This window comes from Gossypium arboreum, chromosome 6 (genome assembly GCF_025698485.1).
Source record: "Gossypium arboreum isolate Shixiya-1 chromosome 6, ASM2569848v2, whole genome shotgun sequence".
Taxonomy (NCBI): Eukaryota; Viridiplantae; Streptophyta; class Magnoliopsida; order Malvales; family Malvaceae; genus Gossypium; species Gossypium arboreum.
Window position 1 is genome coordinate 126,107,438 of NC_069075.1, and position 10,631 is coordinate 126,118,068.

Here is a 10,631-nt window from a genome sequence, read left to right on the forward strand (position 1 = left end):
ATCTCATGTAAGTTAAACAAGTAAAGTGTAAGTCTTTTAAAAATCTTGTAGTTCTTCTTGCATAAGTTATTGCTAACAAGAATCAATAAATGCCTCGTTTGAATCCCATGTAAGTTAAACAAGTAGAAATGATGGGAATCATGAAGTTATTAAGGTAGATTTTTTATTTTGAGGATGATTGGATTGTCAATGAGAGTAAAAGAGGTATGTGGCTCCTTAGATGTTATAATTGGATTTGTGGGAAGAACTTCATCGTGAGAATTAATTGAAGCATTAGGCTCACGTGAGAACTCAGTGGGAGAATTTGTAGGAAAAAAAATTCAACTAAAGAATTAAAAAGGATTTGAATGAGAGTGATTAGGATAGAATCAAATTTAGATAGGGAAGGAAAATTAATATGTTCCAAGTAGATAACTTAAATATGAAAAAATGAATAACTCTATTTGATTGATACAAATGAATTGATGTATATTACTACACATAATATTGAGAATACTAAATCAATACAATTATTCTAATTAAATCAAAATCAAATTCTATTTACAAAAAAATTAGAATAATTGATAGATTCTAAAAGATTTTTCTTCTAATATTCCCCAAATTATTCTTCGACCCATGGACACAATTTTATTGAAAATATTAATTGAATTGATACAACCAAAATTGCAAGCAACAAGATCTTGGGATAGAAATATGCAGTCAACAAAAATATTATGTTTAACCCCACCCAAAAAGATTATTATTCTAATAAGAAGAAGATGCACCAAAGTAGGTGAGAAGGTGCTCCGATTTGAAATAAGCCATGCTTTAGACATTGATCACTAACAAAAAAAAAAAAAAAAGTGGGATTCGAAACACTTATATGATATGCCTAGGGTTGTAAGAAATCTTCATGTAATCATATGGGAAGTTGGAGAATGTATGTATGTATGTATGTATGCATGTTGATATATTCTCGCCCCTTAAGCTAGATGCCATACAATCCATCATCAACAATTAGAAAGCGTAAAGCAAAATGCTTATTTTCATTCATTCAACATAGACCAACAATAGAGAAAAGAGAAAGTATAAAAATCTACTATAAAACAAAAAGAAAAGGAACCATCTATACATGAATTTGGTATTATTTATGTATGTATATCAAGTTAATTAAAAGTGGACGGACGATCTCATATCTCCATCAAATCTCATATCAAGTTAATTATAAGTTAGATAAACAAGAGATAGAGCTTGAGATCTTCTATGGTATACTTTGCAATTATAATATGGGGAAGATTCTGTATCTTCTCTTTCGAGGTTGTATTATTGTACTGTTAACCAATTTAAAATGTAGAAAAGTAGCAATCTAGCTTGCAAGAAATAGGATTTATTTTTTCATTATTTCTTTTAGTATTCAATGCACATAAGAGAATATGATTCAAAGAGTTTATTAACATTAGCTACTCCACCTCAAAATATGATGCTATGCCAGCATAGGATCAGTGCACCAATTGACTGAAATTTGATGCTTGGATTTTGATATAAAATCATATGCTTTTTTGAATAAAAACAAACAGCTTTACTTTAGAAAAAGAGGGAACCCTTGGTTTTTCTAGAAAGGAACTTTCATTTCAATTTCTCATTCAAACACCCTTTTAACTCATTTGAATGATGAACTTTGTGTGGTAAAATATCAAAAACAATTGGTTTCCCTTATTCTTAATAACATAATCATACCTAAAAACAAGGCTTTAATTTCTACTCTTAATTAATTAATTAATTAATCAGTAATGTCTGATGCATGTCGTTCATCTTTGTGATTATTACTATAATATTATTATGCAAAATGCCAAATCATATTGGAACATTGGGTCTAGACATATGCTTGATTAATCGAATCTTTAATAATGGTATAATAGCAAATCAATTAGTAAACTAATAAAAGGGCATCATCACAATAATAAAAACACATGTTAAGAATAAATATTTAAAATAAATTTTAGTTGATAATTTAAAAAAAACACTCGTAATAAAAGAGTTAATCACTTATCAATTATAAATACCTTAAAATACCTTAGTTACAATTAAACTAAAATTTTGGGTTCATTGAAAGTCCTATTTCCATTCTCTTCCCCTTATAAAAAGATAATTGTCAGGGAATAAGAAACAAAAAATGTCCCACATTAAAGGGTGGTCACAGTCATCTTTCTTCAACTTATATCAAATCTGATTTATCCTTGGGCTCTCATGGCAATGAAAGTAACAGCCACCACAATACCATAAAATGACTATCTTTAACAACCCCACAAAAGGGTTTCTCACTTACATACATATACATATATATATATATATATATATATATATATATATTATAGTTAACTTCATGGAAAGCCAGCAGACATCATTTCTCTACTTATTATATAAATGAGTACTCAAATGCACCAATAGTTGGTACAGCAAAACAAGTCTTTCTTTATGTATGTTTTTGGCTTTTCTTCCTTTTGTTTTAAAAGCTTCTTTGCAACTGAGGTTTCTGATCAGAATTAGGAGAAACAAAAATGGGCTCTGCAGAGAAGACTGAGTTAGGGAAAAATGAGTTCCCAAGGGAGAGGGAAAGAAGGCATAACATATGCATAATTTTCAGATATGCTGATTGGGTCGATATTCTGCTAATGGTATTGGGTACCATTGGAGCTATTGGCGATGGAATGTCGACCAACTGGTTGATACTCTTTGTAAGCCGCATAATGAACAGCTTGGGTTATGGTAGTAATTCCCAACAAAATAATAACAATTTTATGGGAGAGGTCGAAAAGGTTAGCAGTTTATTAGATCCTGTACTCAACAATCTCTTTTAACTGCTGCTGCTTTTTTTTTTTGCTGTTCTTATTGTGTTCTCATATTTGTCTTCTTGGCTTTACTTTATTAACAGTGCACCTTATACTTTACATACTTGGGACTAGGAAGCATGGTGGTGGCTTTCATGGGTAATTTTCAGCAACACATTTTTTCCACATTTGTTGAGCTTTCTGAGGCCAAAAATTAGTAGCATAATCAGTAGACAGTCAACAGAAAGGAACATGAAACAAGAGAGTTAGTTTCATTTTGTGAAACCCTAGAACGAGCTAATCTGGAAACACTAATAAATTAATTAGAACTAGTTGCATTATATATATATATATATAAAATATTAATATGAGTTGGACTGTATGGGCTAAAGTAGATGTTAATATTTGTTGCAGAAGGGTACTGTTGGAGCAAAACCAGCGAGCGGCAAGTGCTGAAGATTCGTTACAAGTATTTGGAAGCAATTCTTAGACAAGAAGTTGGGTTTTTTGACTCACAGGAGGCTACCACTTCAGAAGTCATCAACAGCATATCTAAAGATACATCTCTCATACAAGAAGTCCTTAGTGAAAAGGTGCACTCCCCACCAGTTTCACACATGTATTATCGCTGAATGGGGTTTTGTCTCCCGATTATACTAATAACTATAGCAATTTCAAGTGAAAGAGCCTTAGAGTACTGGAATATACTAATCCTTGGTAAACTTTTCAGTTTATGCATGATTGGGTTCCATCTCATTACCTATGACATATAATACCATTTATGGAAAAGATGTTATCACTTGAAATAGCTCTTCAATTTGCTATCTTATTTGATATATTGGTTGGATTCTACCTAATATGATTAAAACCAAATTCCACATCTGCTTATTTTCAGGTTCCATTATTTGTGATGAATACAACAGCCTTCTTCTCAGGCCTGGCATTTTCAGCATATCTTTCATGGAGGTTGGCTCTAGTAGTTTTCCCAACAATACTATTGCTGATAATTCCAGGAATACTTTATGGAAAGTACCTTTTGTATATCTCCAAGAAAGCTTCCAAGGAGTATGGAAAGGCAAACACCATAGTGGAGCAGGCAGTAAGCTCCATTAAAACGGTGTATTCCTTCACGGCAGAAAGGAGAATCGTGGAGAGATATACAGCAATATTGGATAGGGCGGTGAAGTTGGGATTGAAGCAAGGGATAGCCAAAGGGTTGGCAGTGGGGAGCACAGGGATTTCTTTTGCAATATGGGCTTTCGTTGCTTGGTATGGAAGTCATTTGGTAATGTACAAAGGACAAAGTGGAGGAAGAGTTTATACGGCTGGTCTCTGCTTTATATTGGGTGGCCTGTAAGTCACTAAGGTTTCATTACCCATTTTATTTCTTATACATTACTCATATTGATTTTACTTATATATTGGACTAGGTTCTTTCCTAGATCTGCTGTGGTAGATAGAATACCCATTGTGTGTTTTTCTAGAGGGCTTTGTTGGATAAATAGAACGAATTAAATATTAAAACTAAAAACTAATTTTTTATTTTTATTTTTAGTTTTAAAAAAATTAGTTGCTAAATTAAATGTTTAGTAGATTTTTGTTGTTAATGTTTCGTAAAAGGAGGCACCGTTTTGACTTTATTTTTAATTGATAAAGCTAATGTAGATATCTAAAAGAAAAGAATATCATTTTAATTAATTAATTAAATTTTTTACACATATTTTTATTTTTCTTTTCGTTGAAAATATTTAATTTGAAAAATATATAAACAAAACCATGGACAAAAAATATATTTATTATGAGAAATGAGTGAAAATAGTTATATAATAAAATTATTAAAATTGGCATGAAAATTAAATGTGGTTTTGTATTATGGAATTATTGAAAATTGACATTAAAATAATTATGTAATAAAATAATATTTATTAGTTTGTTAAAATAAGATTATTTTAATAATCTAACAACGGATTAGAATCTAGTTAAAAGCTGACATTAACTTTATTAAATGTTTTTAAGTAATATAAATTATATAGATAATGTTTTTAAATGTAATGATAAAAGATTTGAGATAAAATTTATGCCTCATAAAATTTAGTCAAATATTTAATTGACATCTTTTTAGATTCTATCTTTGGAAAAACTTTAACCTCATCTGTTATAAAAAAGATGTAGGTAACAAATATTTGCATGAAAAATGAATAGGTAACACATACATTTTAACAGTCCATGCACCCATCTGAATACACAAATAAAAGCAGAGTTGACGTGGTGAATGAAATGTCGGTAGGGCACTCGGAGTAGCACTGGCTGATCTCAAGTACTTCACGGAAGCCACGGTTGCCGCTGCAAGCATCTTCTCTAGGATCGACCGTACTCCCCTAATCCAGAGCGAGGATACCAAAGGCATCGTGTTGGACACAATCCGAGGAGACATAGAGTTCGACAACGTCAATTTCGTATACCCTTCTCGACCCGATTCCCTCGTTCTCAAACATTTCAACCTCAAAGTTGAAGCAGGCAAAACCGTGGCACTTGTTGGTGCCAGTGGAAGCGGCAAATCCACCGCCATTGCTTTGGTGCAACGTTTTTATGATGCCAACGATGGGGTAGTGAAGATCGATGGTGTTGATATAAGAACACTGCAATTGAAATGGATCAGAGGTAAAATGGGGCTTGTTAGTCAAGAACATGCCTTATTTGGGACTTCCATCAAGGAAAATATAATGTTCGGGAAGCTAGATGCTACCATGGATGAAGTTATGACCGCTGCCATGGCTGCTAATGCTCATAATTTTATAAGACAGCTTCCTCAAGGCTATGAAACCAAGGCTAGTAGTACTTGTAATGATATATTCTACTGTTAACCGCTGATATAATAGTAATTTGTAACCTCTATATTAAATTAACAGATAGGGGAACGAGGAGCACTGTTGTCAGGAGGACAAAAGCAGCGAATTGCGATTGCTAGAGCCATTATCAAGAACCCTGTGATACTGCTACTTGATGAGGCAACGAGTGCCCTTGATTCTGAATCAGAAACACTAGTCCAAAATGCACTTGATCAGGCCTCCATGGGAAGAACCACCCTAGTAAGCGCTAACCAGTTGCTTTGACCGCTTAATCATTTTCTCAAGAGTTAAATTCCTTTTTGAAAGTGCTCTCGAGGAAAGCCGTATTGTAATAATTTTCAATTTCAGCATATTATAGTACAAACCCTGTCCCACATGTTTCCTCTCTTATTGACATGTTTGCCAAAAATAGCTAATACGAGTTGTCTTTGTCGTACATGTTTTCTTTCTTGTAATTAATTAAGTTTTTCATGATCAGGTTGTTGCCCACAAGCTCTCCACTGTTCGAAATGCAGACCTCATTGCAGTTGTTAACAATGGTAGTATCATAGAAATGGGATCCCACAACGATCTCATAAACATGAAGGACGGCCACTATGCACAACTTACAAAGCTGCAAAGACAATTCAGCTGCGATGACCATGAACAAAATCCAGAAACGCGCCTTCCATCTGCAGGAAGAATGAGTGGCGGCAGGCTAAGCACTGCCAAATCAAGCCCAAGCCCAAGCCCCAGTTTCTTCGCTACGCCGTTACCTAATATCGAAAGTCCGAAACCAGTATCTCATCCCCCTCCTTCCTTCCGTAGGCTTCTCTCTCTAAATTCCCCAGAATGGAAGCATGGTTTGATGGGTAGCCTCTCGGCTATAGCTTTTGGAGCTGTTCAACCTGTTTATGCTTTAACCATTGGTGGAATGATTTCAGCCTTTTTTGCAAAAAGTCACCAAGAAATGCAGGCTCGAATACGCACATACGCTTTCATATTTTCTTTGCTCACATTGCTCTCTGTCATTCTCAATCTTATTCAGCAATATAATTTTGCTTACATGGGCGAGCGGTTAACCAGGAGAATCCGAAGTCGAATGCTGGAAAAAATATTGTCCTTCGAAGCCGCTTGGTTTGATGAAGAAAAAAACTCTACAGGAGCTTTATGCTCGAGTTTGAGCAATCAGGCTTCGATGGTTAAGACACTCGTCGCAGACCGAATCTCGTTATTAGTTCAAACCACTTCTGCTGTTACCATCGCGATGATTATCGGGCTAGTCGTGGCTTGGAAGTTAGCAATAGTGATGATTGCAGTCCAACCTCTCGCAATTATGTGTTTCTACACACGAAAAGTTTTGCTTTCTAGCGTCTCAACTAATTTCGTCAAGGCACAAAATCAAAGTACTCAAATAGCAGTGGAAGCTGTGTATAATCATAGAATTGTAACTTCATTTGGGAGCCTAGGTAAGGTTCTTCAACTTTTCGATGAGGCTCAAGAGGAACCAAGGAAAGAGGCTAGGAAAAAATCATGGCTAGCGGGGATTGGTATGGGGTCAGCTCAAAGCCTAACATTTATGTCATGGGCTTTAGATTTTTGGTATGGAGGTACATTGGTTCAAAAGGGAGAGATATCTGCAGGGGATGTGTTTAAGACATTCTTTATCTTGGTGAGCACTGGAAAGGTCATAGCCGAAGCTGGAAGTATGACCTCAGATCTAGCCAAGGGCTCAACTGCAGTGGCATCGGTGTTTGAGATCCTTGATCGGCAATCCTCCATTACTCCAGGGTCTCAAGTATGTAGATTTCTTTAATTTAATCTTTGCTTACATTACAACATACAAGTTCGTTTTTAACTTAATCTGTTTACTGTTGTATTATCAGGGAGATGGCACAAATGGAATAAAGCTAGAAAGAATGAGTGGAAAGATAGAGCTGAAGAAGGTTGATTTTGCATATCCAAGCCGGCCGGAGACGCTAGTGTTGCGTCAATTTAGCTTGGAGGTGAAACCAGGCAGAAGCGTTGGACTAGTTGGGAAAAGTGGATGCGGGAAATCAACTGTGGTTGGATTAATCCAAAGATTTTATGATGTTGAAATGGGGTCGGTGAGAGTGGATGGTATCGACATAAGAGGACTAGACGTTCAATGGTACAGGAGGCAAATGGCACTGGTCAACCAAGAGCCAGTTATATTTTCAGGCACCATCCGGGACAACATTGTGTTCGGAAAGCTTGACGCATCAGAGAATGAAGTTGTGGAAGCAGCTAGAGCAGCAAATGCTCATGAATTCATCTCGTAAGCTGTCGTTTAATTTATAGCCATAGTATAAATAGCATTGTAGCCTTTAAGTTGCGCTAATAATTATCCTGGTCGCATTGTACTTGATTTGTAGGGCACTGAAGGAAGGATACGAAACAGAATGCGGAGAAAGAGGAGTGCAATTATCAGGAGGACAGAAACAAAGAATAGCTATAGCTAGAGCTATAATTAGGAACCCGAAAATACTTTTACTAGACGAGGCGACTAGCGCTCTCGATGTGCAATCTGAACAAGTTGTTCAAGAAGCATTGGATCGAATCATGGTGGGAAGGACCACAGTGGTGATAGCTCATCGGCTTAACACAATAAAAACGGTTGATTCAATTGCATTTGTGGCCGATGGGAAGGTTGTGGAGCAAGGTACCTATGCTCAGCTCAAGAACCAGCACGGAGCATTTTCCAAGCTTGCAAGCCTTCAAACATAATTGTACTTATCTCTTTCAAAGTCTCGCAATCCCACTAGCTAGCATGCAGTTCTAATGTTGCCCACTGCTTGGATTAAACTTAAAAGAGTAACATAGTTGTTGCTTGTTGCCTATTATAAAGTGCAGAGTGTTGTACTAAATGTAACTGTAAAGATACCAAGACAGCATGGGCAAACTGGTTATAGATATAGATTAATATTGTCAGCTGGTGTTTGGATGAATTATATACAACATAAATATCTACCATATAAAGTTGACTTTCTTTTTGGTAAAAATTAAGCAAAAGAACTGCATAAATTTTCTACAAGCATGCATAAGTAGAAGTTATATCAAGCACAAAGGGTAAGCACCAACTCCAAAAATCATCATGTGATTGATAGATCAGCTTGATTTAAGATAATACATTTATCAATTATCATAAAATTTTAAATTTGTCTAGTTTTACTAGATTTTTAAATTTAGTAAATATATTAGCATTTTAAAAAAAAGTAAATTAAAAATTCAAATAAATAAATAATATATACACGTCATATTGTATGCATCCATCACTGTTTCTCAAATAAGGTAGCTCTTTTCTTCATATAAATTTTGTATCCACGCTTCTCAATTTCTTGACCAAACTGTTAAAAGTGAGTGTACAAGCCCAATTTTTGGGCCCAAAACCCATTACAACCCAAAATAATGTGGCCCAAAGCAATAATAAAGTTTCAAACCCTAGGTGCGCCGCACCTAGGGTCTCCAACTCAACCATCGCTTCATGCTAGTGGCACTACCACCGCCGTTTATGCGCCATACAAAGAAGAAAAAATGGTAAATAAACATGTAAATGGCTATAAAGAGCAAAATCAAAACCTTTGTAAGGGATCGGCACTTGTGAAATAAAAAGCAATATTAGTTTTCCAATATACAAAAAACAGAATATAGACACTAGCAATATCAAAAGCAGGAAAAGAGTCCAATATCAGAGATCGGAGAACGAAAGTAGCGAATCCAAGGTGATTTAGCTTCATTTTCATTTTGTTCTTAGACTCATTCCCTCATTTATACATATAAATAAAAAACATAAGGAAAAATAATAAGAAAAAGAGAAAAAAATTACCCCAAAGGCGATTTTCGGCCACCGTACACGGTGGCGGGCAGCTGAAACTCTGATGCACGACGGCGGCCGTTGGTGGCCTCCTTGGCGGTTTCAGGTTTAGCCGGAGGAGAGAAGAGATTTTTTTAAAAGAGGTGGAGAAATGATCTTTTGCCAAGATTTTGGTATTTATAAAGGGACAATCGACGTCGTTTTGGGCCTTGATTCAGCGCCAAAAGCAGCGTCGTTTCGACCAAGACCGAACACCGACCCGCCTATGCCGGGATCCGCGTGTTTTTGGGTGAGGGTTATTTGTGCCTCGGTCCTTCCGCCTCGAGACTTAGTTCAATAGGGTCTCGCTATTTCCTTTTCTTTAATTTTGCCCTATAACTTTACTTCTATTTCATTTTAGTCTGTATAAAACGTCGTGTTTTAGGGGGAAGGGATATTTTCCCCTTTGGTCCCTCCTGTTTGCTCGCGTATCCAAATTAATCCCCTTTTTCTTCATTTATTTTAAATCAGCCTCAAGATTCCATTTTTTAGTTCGATTTCGTCCTTTCTTTTTTCCTCATTATGCTAATTTAATTGTGATATTATTTATTGCATTTTATTATGGTTGTATCTTTATTAATTGATCATTATTATCATTTTTATTTGATACTTATAAATATGTGTTATAAAGATATTATTAATAGTTTTAGTATTATAATTCTTATTAATATGTTTGTATATAACCTAGGTATTCTTTTAATATATAGGTATTATGCTCCATGTTATGTATATATGTGTTAATACTATCTGTGTCTATATTTTATACATCGTACATATATATTATGCATATTTCTCCTTTTAATACCATATATATATATATATAGATATATATATATTCTTTTATATATTATGTATAATATCCAAATATATATTAAGCACATCTTGTTAATATTACCATATATTTATTTTATTTTAACATACGTATGTATTTTTAGGTAATACCTTTAATAATTGTTTTCTAACATTATTATTATTTAATATGTGTATCATATATATATCCTTTTAATATTACGTTCTTCTATCGTTACGTATATATCTTTAATAATTGTGTTATACATTACCATATCTATATAGTATTATTATCATTATTATTATTCCTAATATATATATCGTCTTTTAATA

General features: G+C 34.5%; 1 protein-coding gene across 1 annotated transcript; it reads left to right on the forward strand.

Moving 5' to 3' along the window:
* Positions 1 to 2,343: 2,343 nt before the first annotated feature.
* LOC108485946 (putative ABC transporter B family member 8) lies at positions 2,344 to 8,635 on the forward strand. Its single transcript, XM_017789782.2, has 9 exons — positions 2,344 to 2,795; positions 2,912 to 2,966; positions 3,222 to 3,400; positions 3,703 to 4,160; positions 5,095 to 5,635; positions 5,717 to 5,896; positions 6,135 to 7,433; positions 7,522 to 7,934; positions 8,032 to 8,635. The coding sequence occupies exons 1-9, from the start codon at positions 2,538 to 2,540 to the stop codon at positions 8,381 to 8,383; spliced, it is 3,735 nt and encodes a 1,244-aa protein (XP_017645271.1). The 5' UTR covers positions 2,344 to 2,537; the 3' UTR covers positions 8,384 to 8,635.
* Positions 8,636 to 10,631: the final 1,996 nt, after the last annotated feature.

What these genes read in the sequence shown, in the direction of transcription:
- LOC108485946 (XM_017789782.2), top strand. Translation starts at nt 2,538, where the DNA reads ATGGGCTCTGCAGAGAAGACTGAGTTAGGGAAAAATGAGTTCCCAAGG. An exon ending in CTCAAGGCTATGAAACCAAG is followed by an intron (nt 5,636 to 5,716) that starts GCTAGTAGTACT and finishes TTAAATTAACAG; the next exon opens with ATAGGGGAACGAGGAGCACT. An exon ending in CCATTACTCCAGGGTCTCAA is followed by an intron (nt 7,434 to 7,521) that starts GTATGTAGATTT and finishes TTGTATTATCAG; the next exon opens with GGAGATGGCACAAATGGAAT.